The following is a 19760-nucleotide window of genomic DNA, read 5'->3' as shown; positions in this document are numbered from 1 at the left end:
TTGTGGAATTATTGACAGTTCATACCAAGGGTACCGCATGCTTTGATTGCTTTGAAATGAGATGGCCAAGAAAGGAATACTGTAGTGATTAAATTCATGGGTTCTGTCTGTATTTGAGGTTCCGATTCTGACCGTGCTTCTTCCCACATTCTGGTCTTTCTGACCGCACCACTCTGGCCCCTTACGTTCACTTACTTTATTCCTTTTCACCCTTCTTATCTTGATTCAAGCATTTCTTCTGTAAGGAACATTCCCTGACCTCCCACAAAGAGTCTACAATTTGAAATTTGGCATTTGAATTTTGTTAATAAAGGTCTGCATCCTTCACATGCTTTCCCAAGATTGTAAGTGTGAGGAGAGTAGCAACTGGGCTGTTCTCTTTACCATTGTATTACCTGAACCCGAGTCTATACTTAATAAATACGGTTTGAATGAAGGAACAAATGAATTAAAGAATAAGTCAGAATCCTGGATCCATTACTTCTAGATTTGTGACTGATTCCAGCAGGTTATTTAACCTTTGTGATCCTCAATTTGCACCATTTTAAAGTGAAACGATTATAGTATGTAACTGAGAGGATTGCTGGAGGATGGAACTAAGAAAGATATTACATACAAAATGCTGAAGGTGTTTGGCTTGTAGCAAACAGTGAATAAATAAAGCTGCTGTCAAGGTGATTATGATCATGCACTGAGTGGTTCTGACGTGTCCCTACCCTACAATCAGTTCTTGACAGAGGCACTCCATCTGCTTTTTGGCCTTATGAAAGCCGGTCCTGTATTCCTTATATTCTAACTTGGATTCTGTGAATCCTTGAAATTATTTACATGATTTTGTATGTATATGCACTTGGGGTGGTTTATAGCACCCATCACATTATTTATTTATTTATTCATTTATTTATTCATTTAGAGAGAGAGAGAGAGAGAGAGAGAGGGAGAGGGAGTATCTGTGAGCTGGGGAGAGGGGCAGAGAGAAAGAGAGAAACCCAAGTAGACTCCGCACTGAGCACAGAGCATGAGTTGGGGCTCGATCTCATGACCCTGAGATCATGATCTGAGTTGAAATCCAGAGTCAAATGCTTAACCGACTGAGCCACCCAGATGCCCCTCATCACATTTTCATTAAAAAAAAAAAAAAGGGAAAGAAAAGAAACAAAAACTACTCCCCTACATACTTTAGAAATACTCTATGTTGGTGAGACTCATCTCAGTCCTTTATGAGGAATTTTGTTAAATATGAGAATGAATGTTGCTACATCTCAATATGATTTTTTTTCTAAACTTCAAGCCTGTTTCTTCTCAGAAATAGTAACAAATATTTCTGAATGGCAATAAAGTACTATTTAATCAACATATTTAAACATTGTATTAGAACTCTCTTGATTGCAAATGACAGAAAGCTAACTTAAACTGTTTAAATAAAAGGACTTTTTTTGGCTCCCGTATTCGGGAATTTGAAGGATAGTTGTTCTGATGGCTCAAGAGGTTCAAACAATGTCAGTTTCCATCTCTTGTGCCATTTTCGTTTGTGGTTTTGCCTCATTCTTTTCTTCTGAGCATAATTGTCCTCCATGTACTTGCGGAAGATGGCCTCTTGGAGTTTGGGTTTAACTTGTTCCATTTTCGTAATGAGCGAGAGAGAGCAAGAATCACAGAGAGAGAGAGACAGAGAAAGAATGATAGAGAAGCAGATAATGACAGAGACAAGAGAGAGAATGACAGAATGTCAGAGACAGAGAGAAGGGAGGGAGAGGAAGAGAAAGGAAGACAGGGAAAGGGAGCGCATTTGACTCTCAGTGTCTCAACTAGGATAGACTTGGTTTTAAGTCTGATGTACTTGTGCATTCCAGTCACTAGGGGCAGGGGAATAGGCTACTGGGTCAGGGCCTGGAGGGTTTTAGTTAAGAGAAGGGATATGGGAATGCTTTCTTACATAGGCATAAAACATGCTATAATCCACGATAATAACTAACCCAGATTTTATTTAACTTTTCACATTTGCTATTTGAAAATGAACAAAGAAGAAAACTCACTTTCTTTTGTATTTGAAACTTGCACAGGTTAAAATTGCTTATGTGAATTTTGTTAATCACTGTTATGTGGACACTGAAGTGGAAATGAAAGAAATCTACACGAGTAACCACATTTGGAAATTATTTGAGAACTTCTTGGTGGACATGGCAAGGGTGAGTTACACTTTCCCCATTAAACACGGCTTCATGGTTAGTTATGTTTTTGATACATATTTTGACTAAACAGGATCAAGGATCTGGATGAAAATTTGGAATTAAACCCTCCAACTTTGGATGTAATCCATGACTTTCAAAAAGTTGTGCATGCATTTTGCAAGATTGTGAATGAGATTTAATGAGTTCATACACACAAAATACCCAGTGTAGTGTGTATAGAAACGAGGTATCGATTTCTACTTTTACCACTGGCTCTATCGGTTTGTTACTAGTTGGAATTTCAGTGGCCTTTTTACATGGAATGGGGAAGACATTGGCAGAGATCCATTTGTATTCAGCCCCTTATCATGGATGCAATTACTAATCATAGATAGAAGAGATCTCGGGAGGCCTTGACCACAGCTTTCAGACTTGACCAGACTTCAGGTACTTGACCAGACTACCCAAGGCTTAGCATTGCTCAGTGCTGCCTATTCAAAGTTTTCTTTGGGAGAGAGCTCCAGAAATTGAATCATCTGGTTTGACTCGTCAGTTAAAATAGGTCCTCCTTTTTACTGAGTCCATTTCCTTCCGTTTGGACTTTTGGGGGAATTGGAGAGGACATGTGGAGCTGGTTGGCATTTTCTAGATGTTGTCTAGCATGTGTTTTTGAGTAAAATTGAGTAAATGAATGAATGAATGAAGAAAGGAAGGAAGGACTCTTCTTTATAGGTAGCAGTTAATTTTAGTTGGTATATCTTTGCCTCCCCTCAACATTTTTTGGCATGTTGAACTGTCATAACATATAGGGTCTATTAGTTTAGCTTTTTTGATCTTTAGTTTTCCCTTTGAAATGATAGGATATAATGTTCAAATAAGAGTTTCACTAATGGGGGGTGCCTGGGTGGCTCAGTGGGTTAAGCCTCTACCTTTGGCTCAGGTCATGATCTCAGGGTCCTGGCATTGAGCCCCACATCAGGTTCTCTGCTCAGTAGAAGCCTGCTTCCCCCCCGCCCCCGCCTCTCTGCCTGCTTTTCTGCCTACTCGTGATATGTCTCTCTCTGTGTCAAATAAATAAATAAAATTTTTAGAAAAAAAAAGTTTCACTAATGGAAGGTAGTGTATAGATAATCCTTAGACCTGTGATGACTTATGGGGGCTGTCCCAGGTTTTTTGACTCTCTACATTCCCAAGTACTGGTAGCTTTACACATGTCTTATTTAGATGTATTTGGAGGAAAGGGGGGTTAATGAGGTCCATATTTCCACTGTCTTAGAAGAATGGATGCTGACTGCCTCCCTACAATCCTTTTTGGAAGGAAGGAAGACAAAAGGGATATAAGAAAACACTGACTCAGACTCAGACATAAGGGCCTTGTGGGTGAAATGCGCCTATTTTACCTTCCATGTGGTGTCGTCTAAGCCAACTCCACCATGTTCACACATGCGTGGAGTAAGGCAGTCCTTACTTTACTTCGTTTCTATAGAATGAAAAGCCACTCGTTGCCTTTGGCAGGCAAACTAGCACCTGTGGAGAAATCATCTTATTTTACATACAATTTTCATACTCCTCATATTGACCCCCTTGTGAAAGCCCTTGCCTCTGCTGGGCTACAAGGATCGCTAGAGACCTTGAAGTAAAGGATGGGTTTATGCCGATGACTGAGCTTTAAAACTGCATGTGCGGGAAGATATTAAAGAGATTATAGATTGATTTGCAGAGCTGCACAATGCTATGGACTACAGGTAAGTTTGACAGGACCAAGGTCATATTCTAGGCAGCATGAGCTGCAAAGCTACAAAGAGTTTTATCTTTTAAACCAAAGAAAGCTGGTGGTAACAGCCGTTGGTTATGCCACTCTGGAAATACCCTTGCTGCTGATGTATTTCTAAAGCTACGATGTATGTATTCTTTTTTATAAAGAAAGCATGCATGCTAGGAAGGGTTTTTATTTTAACGATTTTGATTAAGTAGACATTTAATGTTATTTATTATATAAAGGCTTGAAGGGAATTTTGAGATCTTTTTAGTCTATTCACTCATTATGTCTAACCACAACCTCTTAGCTATACTGTAAAAAGCATTTTTTTCTTTCCTTCTGGTTTCGCTCTTATTTATATTTTAAAACAGCAGCTCCTTTATCCCTTCACCAAGAATGACAAAGAATTACCCTTCCTATTTCAGGGAAGGGACAGGAAACCTGGCTTTTCCGTAACTGGGCTTTGTCTTTCTGCCCTTGAAGAGAGATTAAGGAGCCACCGCATACTCAAATTCAAATACAAAACATTGTTTAAATAAAGTAGAAGTGGCTTCCTAGGCAACTTTTCAGTTGTGTAGATCAGTAATTCTCAAACTTCAGCAAACATCAGAATTGTCTGGATTGTTTCTTAAAACAGAATGCTGAGCCCTACCCCAGAGTATCTGGTGCAGTAGGTGTGAGTCTTTGCCTTTTTAACACGTTCCCAGGTGATGCTGAAGCTGCCGGTCCAGGGGCCACACTTTGGGAACCACTGCAGGAGAATATAGTAGTTCAGAGTAGGTACTTCAGAGGCATTAGCCAGACCAGAGTTCAAGTCCAGATTCTGCCTCTTCCTATTTCAGTTACCTTGAGCAAAGGACTTACCCCTGTAACTCAGTTTCCTGATTTGTAAATGGATCCAATAACACATTCCTCATAGAGTTATCAGGAGGCTTCAATGAGATAATGCATATGCACAGGTGTAGCCCTTACTCAGAGAGCTGGGAATATCCTCTATTTTATCCATATCATGGTAACGTCACTGGTATTTTATTACAAGGATATATGTAGGCTTTGAAGCAATTTCAACAAGATTCCTCAATACCTATACCAATAACAATGTTGAGGATACCCAAAACAAGAGCCAGAAACCATCTTTGAAACTGGGCATGCGCAGTAGTGACTTGACAGAAAGATGGGCTAAATGCAGATGTTCCCGTGAAACGATGATATCCTGGAACAGCTGATTTATGTCAGTGGGGAATGGTGAAGGTGATCTGAAGGAAAGGTACGTGGCGAATTGGACTGCAAGAATCATAGACTCTTAAGGTTGGAAGAGACCAGCAGTCCCATGGCTCACACTCTTCAGCACCTGCCTGTGTATTTCCAGCAGGAGTCAGCTCACTCTTATTTGAGATAACCGGTTTCATTATTGCATAACTTTAATTGTGAAAAGCTTTTAATATTGAGACAAATTTTTATGATTAGAGCTTTTGCCTATTTCTTCCTTCTCTAGAGACATAGAATGATTCAGTTCGGTAGGAATTCACCATAAGTAACATATTCTTCTTACTGGTCATCTACTTTCAAATAATAAAGTCATGCAAGTTAAAGAACTTAAGACTGACGTCATAATTTTGCCCCTGAGTTCTAGAGAGATTAATTCGCTGGCATAGGGTGACTTACCTAGCCAGAAGCAGAGCTGGGGAATCTGCTTGGGTCTGACCTGGTGCTTTTTCTATAAAAGCTTCTCACATTTGTTCCCCTTCCTGTTTTCAATACACTTTCAGGTTCTCTCTGTGTCAGTGTTTGGAAAGGATGGCGTTTAGGATGGGGTTTCAGGTGGGATCCAGCCAGCACAAGGCAGATGATTATTTTAGTAGAAGTTTGGAGAACAGTCTTACTTAGAAGGTGGAAGAAATATTAATATGTAATTGCATTTAATATGTAATTGCATTCATACCAACTTCCACCTTTCCCTTCATGTTGTGCTGGAGTCATTACTACCAGGTTCTTTTTGTTTGCTCGTGGGTAAATCTCTCTAAAGAGTCTTAATTAGTATCTTTCATATTCCTATTTGTACTTCCTTGTCTTTTTTTTTTTACTTTTTTTTTTTTTTAACGTTTTTCAGTGTTCCTAAATTCAGTGTTTATGCACCGCACCCAGTCTTTTATCTTGCTAAGACCCATGTAAGAAAATCTTTCTGAAAGACGGTTTTTAATAAGCCGGTGCTGGGTTTCCCACACGTAATTCCATTCTGATTTCCTGACAGATAGTACCTGTGTTCTGTAAATACGACAGATTTAGGCAGGCAGCAAAGGTATTAGCCTCATGAAAAGTTGTTCCACTGTATTTCAGAGCATTAAGCAGCTGCCTACTTTGGTCTGTGTTCCAGTGTGGCTAAACTTGGCGTCTGGGGGGCAGAAACGCTTTCCTTTACCCTTGTAACTGATGATTGTTCCAAAGTCAGGGGATTTGGGTCATTATGAGAAAACACCTGAACTCCCATCTCAGCACCTTTGCATCTGCCTGGGGTAGTACTGGTTCTCCAGGTATCCTCAACACTTCTTTCATGTTCCTGCTTAGAAGCCCTCAAAGAGGCCTTCCCTTACCACCCTGTGTGTAACAACTTCTTCCCTCTGCTCCCCCCTCACTTGCCTCATTTGTCTTCATCGAACTTACATCCCCACGTGACTTTTTTTTTTTTTAAAGATTTTATTTGTTTATTTGATAGACAGAGATCACAAGTAGGCAGAGAGGCAGGCAGAGAGAGAGAGGAGAAAGCAGGCTCCCTGCTGAGCAGAGAGCCCGATGTGGGGCTCGATCCCAGGACCCTGGGATCATGACCAGAGCTGAAGGCAGAGGCTTTAACCCTCTGAGCCACCCAGGTGCCCCACGTGACATTTTTATATGCATTTGTATTTGTTCCTACTGAAACAGAGAGTAGGGAGTGTGTCTTTTTGCACACCTGACCTTGAACAATGTCTCACACATAGTAGATGGTATGTATTTGTGAAATAAATAAGTGTCCCCTGAAGTGAAAAATACTTACAAAGTGAATTTGAAAACAAAGTAAGTGTAGGCTTAGCATCTAATTAAGTGGGCATATCAATGGAATGAAATAAACAGGCATAAACAGATTTTTACATATGTAAGATATTAATATATAATAAATTATTACCATTAGTAAGGAAGTGATTGGTTATTTTCAGGGATGAGCAAACTTTCTCCATGAACAGCAAGGTAGTTAATAATTTAGCTTTTCAGGCCTCTGTCCCAATGGTTATAGGACTTACTGAAGGGAAAAGAGCCATAGATAATATGTAAGCAAGTGGTTATGGCTAGATTTGTCCCCGGAGCTGCAGTTGGCTTACCCGGGTAACATTAAAGTAATAATACAAGCTCCACTAGAGTAGTGATTCTTATGTATTTTATTCATCAATAGATCCTAGGTATGTAGAACATTCTTGGTGTGGAATAGATATTCAACAAAACTTGATTTGAACTAAATCAAAATAACATTTGAGGACACTGGCTATTTGGGGTGAAATGAACTCAGTTTCTAACCTAAATAAATTATTAATATATATATATATAATATATATATAAATTGCAATTTATGCTATTATATTATATATAATTGTATGTATATTATATATATTATATATATTATATGTATTGTATATATATTAATAAATTGCAATTTATTTATTTATTAATTTATTAATATACATTATATATATACACACACACATACATATATATGTATATATGAATGTATATATGTATATATACATATATAATGTATATATGTACATGTGAATGTATATAGGAATGTATAAGAATATATATAAGAACATGCTTTTTATATATATATGAAAACCACCAACAATCTAATAATGAAATAGTCAAGACCCAAGCATTCATGACTTATAGAGGAGGAAATACAAGTAAACCCCTGAAAAAAAGTCAACTGTTAATAATTTTATATGTATGTATATATAAATGTATAAAGAATACATATGTATATATACATATATAATGTATATATACACATATGAATGTATATAAAAAGTATAAGAATATATATAAGAACATGTTTTATATATATATGAAAAGCATATATGTATATATGTATATAAGTATATATGCATATATGAATGTATAAGAGTATATATGTATATATACATATATAATATATATATGTACATATGAATATATATAAGAATATATAAGAATATATAAGAATATATAAGAATATATATAAGGACATGTTTTTTATATATATATATGAAAACCACCAACAATCTGATAATGAAATAGTCAAGACCTAAGCATTCATGACTTATAGAGCAGGAAATACAAGTAAATCCCTGAAAAAAATAGTCAACTGTTAATAATTTTTTAAAAATACAAAGAAGAATAAGATCCAGTTTCTAACTCTCGAAGTTGTAAGGGCAAAAAGATAAAAGTAAAGAGATAATATTAAATGTTGGTTCACGTACTTTGCTGATAAGAATGTAAATTCATGCTGTCTTTCTGAAAAGCATTTTGGTAAAACATTAAAAGAAACCTTCATACCTTTTTAATGTGTCAAATAATTACCTTCCAAGAATCTGTCCTTGGGAAATAATTAGAAATGATATCAAGGATTTATGGTCAAAGAAGCTCAACATGCTGTTATAATAATATACAGTAAGAAATAGTTTCAAAATTTAATAATAGAGAAATGGTTCAATAAATTATGATATATCTATGAGATTGATGTTACAGAGTCATTGAGATTATTTCTTGAGGATTTTTAATAATGTGGGAAGTGCTAATGGTTGAGTGATGAGCATGAAAAGGAGAAGATAAAACTGATTATCTAGAATAATTTCAGTTATGGAAAATATACATAGTGGAGCACAAAGATTAAGAAGAAAGGCTTCTAAGAGGTTTACCATTGTTTTATCTAGATTTTTGTATTATAAATAATCTTCGTTTCCATTTTGTGCTTTTCTGTGTTTTTTCAGGGTTCCTACAATTAATATATATGAATATTAAGAAAATATTAGTTTAGAATTCTAAGAAAGCCAACTGAGTGTATGAACTGATGACTCATCTAAAAAGGAGATGTTTAGGGATGCCTGGGTGGCTCAGTTGGTTAAGCATCTGCCTTGGCTCAGGTTGTGGTCCCAGGGTTCTGGGATTGAGTCCCACATTGGGCTCCTTGCTCATTGAGGAGCCTGCTTCTCCTTCTGCCTGCCTCTTTCCATGCTTATGCTCTCTCTCTCTCTCTTTGTCTCTGACAGCTAAGTAAATAAAATTTTTAAAAATAAAAAAAAATTAAAAACAATCTTTAAAAATTTTTAAAAAAAATTAAAAGGATATGTGTAAAAGCAAATGTTTGGAAGTTTTGGCCCCATGTATGAAGGGATGCAAATTAAAATAAATATATGATATTACCTCGGCTATTTAGAGGGGCATGTGTACTGTCTACAAGGATCCTTAGGATTTGTATTCCTTGGTCTGTGTGATCAAAGTATTTTACTGGCACTAGAGCTCCCCTATCCTGTGGGGGTAGCAGCTTGCCACATTTAAATTTAAATTTTAATTAGGTAAAATAAAATCGGATGGAAAATCCAGTTCCTCGGTAGCACAGAGCCATCTTTCAAGTGCCCAGTAAGCACATGTGTTGGACATCACAGATACGGATTTTCATCGCTGGCAGAAAGTCCTATTGGACAGTGCTGCTCTAGCATCTAACTTTTTAAAGCCCATCTGTCATCTTTGGAAGAGTAGTAGTCACTTTAGATTGGAAGAGAGAAGGGACATCATACATGCACGGGGAGAAATATCAGACATAATCATGTCTAGACACGTTGTTTCATATTTGCTTTTCAGCAAATTATTTTATACCTACTGTGTGCCGAGGTCCTGCATGTGCGGTGGTGAGCAAGTCAGGCTAGTTTCCCAGGTCCAGGGACTTATGTTCTACTGATGGAGACAGATTTTCACTTGCTCTTCCCCCAGAACCCTCCAGGGCTGTTTCCTCACTTCTTTCGTTTTTTTTGTTAAAATGTCGTCTTATCCAGAGAAGTTCCCCAAGCAAGTTAAGTGAAATGGTAATTCTCAACCTTACCCTCTCTTCCTGCAGCATAAAAAGGAGCTATCGTCCTCCCTGTACTGCTTGCCCTTTTTTATTTTTCTCTAGAGTATCCTATTTGCTCTATTTTCTACTTGTATTATCTATTGTGTGTCTTTCTTGATTAGAATAAAAGCTCTTATAGAGTAGGGACTTTATTTTATTTGATTCACTGTCCTATCTCCTAATCCAATATTTAGCTTTAATTAATTTTTTAAAAAGGTTTTATTTATTTGAAAGAGAGAGCACAAGCAGGGGAAGCTACAGAGGGAGAGGGAGAAGCAGGCTTCTTGATGAGTAGGGAGCCCAATGCAGGGCTCAATCCCAGGACCCTGGAACCATGACCTGAGCCAAAGGCCAATGCTTAACTGACTGAACCACCCAGGCACCCCAATATTTAGCTTTAATTTAAATAATAATAATTTAAACAAACAATTTGAAAAATAATGATACATGGAGTTTGGAATTATTTTAATATTTTATAATACTTTACAGAGATTTTAAAATATTTTAAAAATAATGATATAGGAATATAATAGAGAGCTTTAAATAGTAATTAGTGACATATGACAAACCTCAAGCAACCTAAGAGTGAGACAAGAAATCACTGTTTAGTAAATGTTTGGAGGATAGTTGGATATCAATATGGGAAAAAAATTGATCAGAATCAGTAAATCAGGTCACTGCAGCATCAAACTCCCAGATAGCATAAATAGTTGAACGGGAGTCAGGATACAGGGATGGAGGAGGATTCCAATAAAAAACTAGAACAAAATGTGTAGAATGTCCTTTGCTTTTGTGGAAGGGAGGTTTTTTTCTTCTTTATGTTAACTAAATAGAAATGATCTAAATAAAATATACCAGACAGGCGCTTTAACCAACTAAAATATAATGCCTGAATGCTAAGAATTACTTGACACAATGAAATGTAATAAAATGAACATTCTAAATAAAAAAAATCTGAATATGAAAAATATATGGGAAAGAGCTCAACAAGAGCTTGTGAAAAATGTTAAAAGATACGGCACGTACCAGTCGTTATCCAGGCCTTACTTAAAGTGGTTAGAGGATTTGAATCATCCATACATAGCAAAATGTAGGCAGGAAGTGATTATGTGGAAAGTACCAAGCCTCATTAGCAATGTCAGAAAAACAAAATAACTTTTTTAAGTGTCATTAAACTGGCAAAAATAATAATTTACAGACAGAACAGTCAGTTTCCATGGGAACCAGATGGCCTCCTTCAGGAGACGTGGGCAGTGTGAAAGGGACCAAGAAGGCACAGGGGAGCACCCAGGAATTGGGAACACTGCAAAGCTGTTTGCACCCAGGCATAAAGGGCCGAAGGCAGCACCATTGTTACTGGGGACACTGCCGATGGACTGAGTGAAGGCTGCTTCTGGAGATGCAGACACTGCTGAAACCTTTGTGAGGAGGAGGAGATGGGGTTAGAGGCAGAGGCCCACTCAGGCCTCTGAATTCTTTCTCACCCCTTCTGTTCTGCCATCACATCAGCTGATCCCAACTGGAGCTGAAAACAAGAGTTAGTTGGTAATGATGGGGGACCGTCTTGTGTATCTACATATAAGCTGTTGCTAACATTGTAAATTTATTATTTTCGAGGATCAGCCCAGTAACAGTATAAAACTGCCTATTTATCCTCATCCAGTGATTCCTCTTTTGGTAGAATATATGCCAAAATTCTGAAAGTAAATATAAGAATTTTGCACAATTTGTTATAGTTGCAAAAAAAAAAAAAAAAGTAGGGAAATCACATAAAAGACCAGTAAGAATGAAATAACTAGGAAAACAGGAAAGTGATTTGTATTTCTTTGTTATGTATACCTCAGTTTACTCGAAAAATGGATTAAAGCATGATGGTGCATTGGTATGATGGAATAAATACAACCTTTAACTTTAATTTTAATTTTTTTAATTTTTAAATTTTCTTATAAACATATAACTTATTATTAGCCCCAGGGGTATAGGTCTGTGAATGGCCAGGTTTACAGACTTCACAGCACTCACCATAGCACATACCCTCCCCAATGTCCATAACCCCACCACCCTCTCCCTACACCCCTACCCCTGGCCCCCCTCAGTTTGTTTTGTGAGATTAAGAGTCTCTTATGGTTTGTCTCCCTCCCAATCCCATCTTGTTTCATTTATTCTTTTCCTACACCCCTAACCCCCCATGTTGCATCTCCACTTCCTCATATCAGGGAGATCATATGATAGTTGTCTTTCTCCGATTGACTTATTTCGTTAAGCATAATGCCCTCTAGTTCCATCCACGTCCTCGCAAATGGCAAGATTTCATTTCTTTTGATGGCTACATTGTATTCCATTATATATATATATATACACCTCATCTTCTTTATCCATTCATCTGTTGATGGACATTTAGGTTCTTTCCATAGCTTGGCTATTGTAGACATTGCTGCTATAAACATTCAGATGCACGTGACGCTTCAGGTCACTACGTTTGTATCTTTAGGGTAAATACCCAGTAGTGCAATTGCTGGGTCATAAGGTAGCTCTATTTTCAACTTTTTGAGGAACCTCCATGCCGTTTTCCAGAGTGGTTGCACCAGCTTGCATTCCCACCAACAGTGTAGGAGGGTTCCCCTTTCTCCGCATCCTCGCCAGCATTTGTCATTTCCTGACTTGTCAATTTTAGTCATTCTGACTGGTGTGAGGTGGTATCTCATTGTGGTTTTGATTTGTATTTCCCTGATGCCAAGTGATGTGGAGCACTTTTTCATGTGTCTGTTGGCCATCTGGATGTCTTCTTTGCAGAAATGTCTGTTCATGGCTTCTGCCCATTTCTTGACTGGATTATTTGTTCTTTGGGTGTTGAGTTTGCTAAAATCTTTATAGATTTTGGATACTAGCCCTTTATTTGATATTTTGTTTGCAAATATCTTCTCCCATTCTGTCAGTTGTCTTTTGGTTTTGTTAACTGTTTCCTTTGCTGTGCAAAAGCTTTTGATCTTGATGAAGTCCCTATAGTTCATTTTTGTCCTTGCTTCCCTTGCCTTTGGCAATGTTCCTAGGAAGAAGTTGCTGCGGCTGAGGTCGAAGAGGTTGCTGCCTGTGTTCTCCTCAAGGATTTTGATGGATTCTTTTCTCACATTGAGGTCCTTCACCCATTTTGATTCTATTTTCGTGTGTGGTGTAAGGAAATGGTCCAATTTCATTTTTCTGCATGTGGCTATCCAATTTTCCCAAACCATTTATTGAAGAGGCTGTCTTTTTTCCATTGGACATTCTTTCCTGCTTTGTCGAAGATAAGTTGACCATAGAGTTGAGGGTCTATTTCTGGGCTCTCTGTTCTGTTCCATTGATCTATGTGTCTGTTTTTGTGCCAGGACCATGCTATCTTGATGATGACAGCTTTGTAATAGAGCTTGAAGTCCGGAATTGTGATGCCACCAACTTTGGCATTCTTTTTCAATATTCCTTTGGCTATTCATGGTCTTTTCTGGTTCCATATAAATTTTAGGATTATTTGTTCCATTTCATTGAAAAAAAATGGATGGTATTTTGATAGGAATTGCATTAAATGTGTAGATTGCTAGGGGCGCCTGGGTGGCTCAGTGGTTAAAGCCTCTGCCTTTGGCTCAGGTCATGATCTCAGGGTCCTGGGATCGAGTCCCGCATCGGGCTCTCTGCTCAGCAGGGAGCCTGCCTCCTCCTCCTGTCTCTCTCTGCCTGCCTCTCTGCCTACTTGTGATCTGTCTGTCAAATAAAAAAAAATGTGTAGATTGCTTTAGGTAGAATAGACATTTTCACAATATTTGTTCTTCCAATCCATGAGCATGGAATGTTTTTCAATTTCTTTGTGTCTTCTTCAATTTCTTTCCTGAGTACTTTATAGTTTTCTGAGTACAGATTCTTTGCCTCTTTGATTAGGTTTATTCCTAGGTATCTTAAGGTTTTGGGTGCCATTGGAAATGGGATTGACTCTTTAATTTCTCTTTCTTCTGTCCTGTCTTTGGTGTAAAGAAATGCAACTGATTTCCGTGCATTGATATTATATCCTGACACTTTGTTGAATTCCTGTACAAGTTCTAGCAGATTTGTAGTGGAGTCTTTTGGGTTTTCCACATAAAGTATCATATTATCCGCAAAGAGTGATAGTTTGACTTCTTTGCCGATTTGGATGCCTTTAATTTCCTTTTGTTGTCTGATTGCTGAGGCTAGGACTTGTAGTACTATGTTGAATAGCAGTGGTGATAATGGACATCCCTGCTGTGTTCCTGACCTTAGCAGAAAAGCTCTCAGTTTTTCTCCATTGAGAATATTTGTGGTGGGTTTTTCGTAGATGGCTTTGATAATATTGAGGTATGTGCCATCTATTCCTACACTTTGGAGAGTTTTGATGAGGAAGGGATGCTGTACTTTGTCAACTGCTTTTTCTGCATCTCTGGAGAGTATCATATGGTTCTTGTTCTTTCTTTTATTAATATATTGTATCACATTGATTGATTTGCAGATGTTGAACCAATCTTGCATTTTTGGAATAAATCCCACTTGGTCGTGGTGAATAATCATTTTAATGTACTGTTGCATCCTATTGCCTAGTATTTTGGTGAGAATTTTCGCATCTGTGTTCATCAAGGATATTGGTCTGTAATTCTCTTTTTTGATGGGATCCTTGTCTGGTTTTGGGATCAAAGTGATGCTGGCCTCATAAAATGAGTTTGGAAGTTTTCCTTCCATTTCTATTTTTTGGAACAGTTTCAGGAGAATAGGAATTAGTTCTTCTTTAAATGTTTGGTAGAAGTCCCCTGGGAAGCCGTCTGGCCCTGGGCTTTTGTTTGTTTGTTTGTTTGTTGATGACTGTTTCAATCTCTTCACTGGTTATGGGTCTGTTCAGATTTTCTATTTCTTCCTGTCCATTTCAGTGAGGGGAGTGTTAAAGTCCCCTACTATTATTGTATTATTGTCGATGTGTTTCTTTGATTTTGTTATTAATTGGTTTATATAGTTGGCTGCTCCCATGTTAGGGGTGTAGATATTTAAAATTGTTAATCTTCTTGTTGGACAGACCCTTTGAGTATGATATGTCCTTCCTCAGCTCTTATTATAGTCTTTGGCTTAAAATCTAATTGATCTGATATAAGGATTGCCACCCCAGCTTTCTTCTGATGTCCATTAGCATGGTAAATTGTTTTCCACCCCCTCACTTTAAATCTGGAGGTGTCTTTGGGTCTAAAATGAGTTATTTGTAGGCAGCGTATTAATGGGTTTTGTTTTTTATCCATTCTGATACCCCGTGTCTTTTGATTGGGGCATTTAGCCCATTTACATTCAGGGTAACTCTTGAGAAATATGAATTTAGTGCCATTGTATTGCCTATAAGGTGACTGTTACTGTATATTGTCTCTGTTCCTTTCTGATCTACTACTTTTAAGGTCTCTCTTTGCTTAGAGGACCGCTTTCAATATTTCCTGTAGAGCTGGTTTGGTGTTTGCAAATTCTTTCAGTTTTTGTTTGTCCTGGAAGCTTTTTATCTCTCCTTCTATTTTCAATGATAGCCTAGCTAGATATAGTATTCTTGGCTGCATGTTTTTCTCATTTAGTGCTCTGAATATATCATGCCAGCTCTTTCTGGCCTGCTAGGTCTCTGTGGATAAGTCTGCTGCCAATCTAATATTTTAACCATTGTATATTATAGAATTCTTGTCCCAGGCTGCTTTCAGGATTTTCTCTTTGTCACTAAGACTTGTAAATTTTACTATTAAATGACGGGGTGTGGACCGATTCTCATTGATTTTGAGGGGGGTTCTCTGCACCTCCTTGATTTTGATGCTTGTTCCCTTTGCCATATTAGGGAAATTCTCTACAATAATTTGCTCCAATATACCTTCTGCCCCCCTCTCTCTTTCTTCTTCTTCTGGAATCCCAATTATTCTAATGTTGTTTCTTCTTATGGTATCACTTATCTCTTGAATAATCCCCTCGTGGTCCAGTAGTTGTTTGTCTCTCTTTTGCTCAGCTTCTTTATTCTCTGTCATTTGGTCTTCTATATCACTAATTCTTTCTTCTGCCTCATTTATCCTAGCAGTAAGAGCCTCCATTTTTGATTGCACCTCATTAATAGCTTTTTTAATTGCAACTTGGTTAGATTTTAGTTCTTTTATTTCTCCAGAAAGGGCTTTTATTTCTCCGGACAGCGTTTCTCTAATATCTTCCATGCCTTTTTCGAGCCCGGCTAGAACCTTGAGAATCATCATTCTGAACTCTAGATCTGACATATTACCAATGTCCGTATTGATTAGGTCCCTAGCCTTTGGTATTGCCTCTTGTTCTTTTTTTTTGTGGTGAGTTTTTCCGCCTTGTCATTTTGTCCAGATAAGAATATATGAAGGAGCAAATAAAATACTAAAAGGGTGGCAAAGACCCCAGGAAAATGTGCTTTAACCAAATCAGAAGAGACCCCAAATCGCGAGGGTGGGGGAGAAATGGGGGTAAAAAGAAGTTCAGGGAAAAAAATTTTAAAAAGAAAACAAATAAGGAAAAAATATAAAAATGAAAAAAAATATATATATATATTAGACTGGTGACTAGAACAGGGTCACCCACTTAATTTTGGGAGTAATTTGGTCTCTTAGAAGAAACTACCTCCCAAAACTTTAAAGAATGAAAAACACATATAAGGGTAAACACAATGAAGGGATGGAATATGACTATAAATATGAAAAAAAATTTTTTTAATTTCTAAAAAAGGAGAATAAAGAAAAAGAAAGTGGAGAGAATTTGCTCAGGCTGGAGACTCGAGCAAGCCCGGTGCTAGATTTAGGGTGTATTTTGATCTATTAGAAGAAGTTGTACCCCATATTTTTTAAAAGAAAAAACCCTATGTGTATACAAAAAATAAAGTTCGATACAATGAAGGATAAAATATGAGTATGATAATGAAGTTTCAAAACATATTTTTTAATGAAAGGTATTGTTAAAATAAACTAGTTAAAAAATGTTAAAAGAGGAAAAGGTAAACGTTCAAAAAAATTTAGCTGAAGAAAAAAAAATTAGAATTAATTAACTTTGCAAGACTAAAGAATCATGGGTGAAAGCCATGAATTCCATGCTTTGCTTTCTCTTCCTCTGGAATTCCGCTGTTCTTGGTAAGTCAACTTGGTCTTGGCTTGATTTCTTGTTGATATTCTGGGGGAGGTGCCTGTTGTGGTGATTCTCAGAATTGCACTGCCCTTACCAGAGGCCAGGCTAAGTAATCCACTCGGGTTCGCTTTTGGGAGCTTTTGTTCCCTAAACACTTTCCATAGAGTTCTGGAGGATGGGAATGAAAATGGCGGCCTCCCAGTCTCCTGCCCCGAGAAGCCAAGAGCTCAGGACCCCACTCCTCAGTGCGCCCTCAGGGAAAAACGCTCAATCACTCCTGTCTCCCTGGCCTCTGCCCGCGATCTGACCTCACCCAGCCTGTGACCAAGCATCTCTGTCTCTGGCACATAACTCTGCCTGGAGTCTCTGAACCCTGCAGATCCCTGAGCTCTTCCAGGGGGGTTTCCCCGGATCTTGTGGGGACCCCACTCACAGAACAGTGGCCTGTGCCATGGATTACAGTTTAAGGTAACCCCGAGTTGAGAGCTCACTCTTTGGCTCTGTCTCTATAGCCAGCTTCCCTGCTCTGATACCTGCGAGCTCTGTGACACTCAGATACCCCTGATCCTTCTGTGACCCCGCAGGACCTGGGGCCATGCCATCCCCGAGTGGGCTTCACCCTGGTTTAGCCTCTGGAGTGATATCCCTCAGTGGAACAGACTTTTAAACGTCCTGATTTTGTGCTCCGTTGCTTCGCCATTTGCCGGGAGCAGGCCCCTCTCCCCGCGGTCTATCTTCCCGTCACTTTGGATTCACTTCTCCGCCAGTCCTACCTTTCAGAAAGTGGCCGATTTTCTGTTTTTAGAATTTCTTCTCTTCAGTCTCCTGTTGGATTTGTAGGTGTTTGGAATGGTTTGATAAGCTATGTAGCTGATCTCCTGCTACCTGATGTCGTCTCAGCCTGCTACTTCTCCACCATCTTGACTCCTCCCCTGTGTTATTTTTTGTAATTGCTCGAAGTTCCAACTATATTTATTTATTTTTATTATGTTAATTAGCATATATATAGTACATCATTAGTTTTTGATATAGTGTTCAATGATTCATTAGTTGCATATAATACCCAGTGCTTATTACATAACCTTTAAAAATAAATGTTTAGAGAATCACATGGGGACATGTTTTATAGGAGATAATGGTATGCAAATAATATATGCAAATAGATCAAAACTTTGAAAATACATGTAATACACAAAAAAGTTAGTTTAATGTGATATCATTTTTTGGGATCATTTCCAATATATGGGAATGAGGCATTTAAAATAAATAAAAGAAAAATGGATAAAGAAATATTGTTATTTTGGGGGTTCTTTTTTTCCTCAAAGGCTTTTTTTTTTTAAGATTTATTTATTTATTTGACAGAGAGAGGGAGAGATCACAAGTAGGCAGAGAGGCAGGTAGAGTGAGATAGGGGGAAGCAGGCTCCCTGCTGAGCAGAGAGCCCGATGCGGGGTTTGATCCCAGGACCCTGAGATCATGACCTGAGCCGAAGACAGAGGCTTAACCCACTGAGCCACCCAGATGCCCCTTTCCTGGAAAGTTTTTAAAAGATTGTAATAAGTAAAGTGGCTTCTTACATGTTTTGCCTGTCCATGATATTGCAATGTAGGCTGCAAGGTTTTGGAAGAACAAAAATGTTATCATTTGTATGGGGAAGAAAAAATATCTTGAAAACTGAATTTCTTGTTCAAAGGAATTGAGGAATAGGTTCCACGTAGTTTTGTAAACCTAGGATTTTGAGGAAAGTCTTTATACTAACCCACTAACACAAATTTCTGAGTGATTCTTTAGCAAATGTCCAGTTGCAGGTAATTCAATATGGTGCTGCAATAGGTCTGTAGAGCACCCCCCCCCCACAATTGTGTGAAATGTCACTGGATGAGGAAGAAGGCTATTGGGGTTGGTTATGGTGGATTGAGTCAGCTACCTTTTCAACTGTAATATATTTTTATCCTGTGAATCTGAAAATTTCAGTATATCAAAGCCAGTGCTAGAAAGATACTAAATGAAATAAATCCTATGTCATATCCATCATGGGAAAACTAATTTGATATTAGTGCTGGGATCATGTTCAATTTTTAGTCCCGATGTTCCACAAATACATCCTAACCCAGAGTGAACCTTGAAACAACATGAGTCTTTCTGTTCTTTCTTATTCTTTCATTTTTAAAATGAATTGATTCATTCATGCCCCAGACATTAATTGAACATGTTGTATATGCCAGGCACTATGTTACCTGCTGGAACACTAGCTTAAAAGATTGCATAATTTGACATCATTTATTTCCTTTAACTGCACTGGTCCCTGCAGTACCGGTGGGAGTAGTTCTAATACAACCCAGTCAGGGAAGTGTCACTTCATAGATGAGGAAAAAATGAAGAGCCCTGATGGGAAGTGATTTAGAAGCAAAGCAATCCCTGTGCTCTTTCTTTTACCTGCATTTAGCAAATACTGTTATTTCCCCAACTAAAACATCAGGACACACATTTGAGATGGGAATTTTTCCCTTTTGTGAATTTATTTGTGTGAAAGGTTTTTAAAGCCGTATCAGATTTGGGCGCCTGGGTGGCTCAGTTGGTTAAAGCCATATCAGAT

General features: G+C 37.9%; 1 protein-coding gene across 3 annotated transcripts in view; it reads left to right on the top strand.

Annotated features, from left to right (window-relative positions):
- Positions 1-19760, top strand: part of LOC111159979 (inositol 1,4,5-trisphosphate receptor type 2) — a 490010-nt gene that overhangs the window by 226596 nt on the left and 243654 nt on the right. For all 3 annotated transcript variants that reach the window (XM_022522705.1, XM_022522706.1, XM_022522707.1), the window contains exon 32: positions 2064-2189. In XM_022522705.1, coding sequence (XP_022378413.1) covers positions 2064-2189 — 126 coding nt within the window. The remainder of the gene's footprint in view (positions 1-2063; positions 2190-19760) is intronic.

The sequence above is a fragment of the Enhydra lutris genome, unplaced genomic scaffold (genome assembly GCF_002288905.1).
Source record: "Enhydra lutris kenyoni isolate GAN:26980312 unplaced genomic scaffold, ASM228890v2 scaffoldscaffold72, whole genome shotgun sequence".
NCBI classification, from domain to species: Eukaryota; Metazoa; Chordata; class Mammalia; order Carnivora; family Mustelidae; genus Enhydra; species Enhydra lutris.
This window is presented reverse-complemented; position numbering and strand designations above follow the sequence as displayed.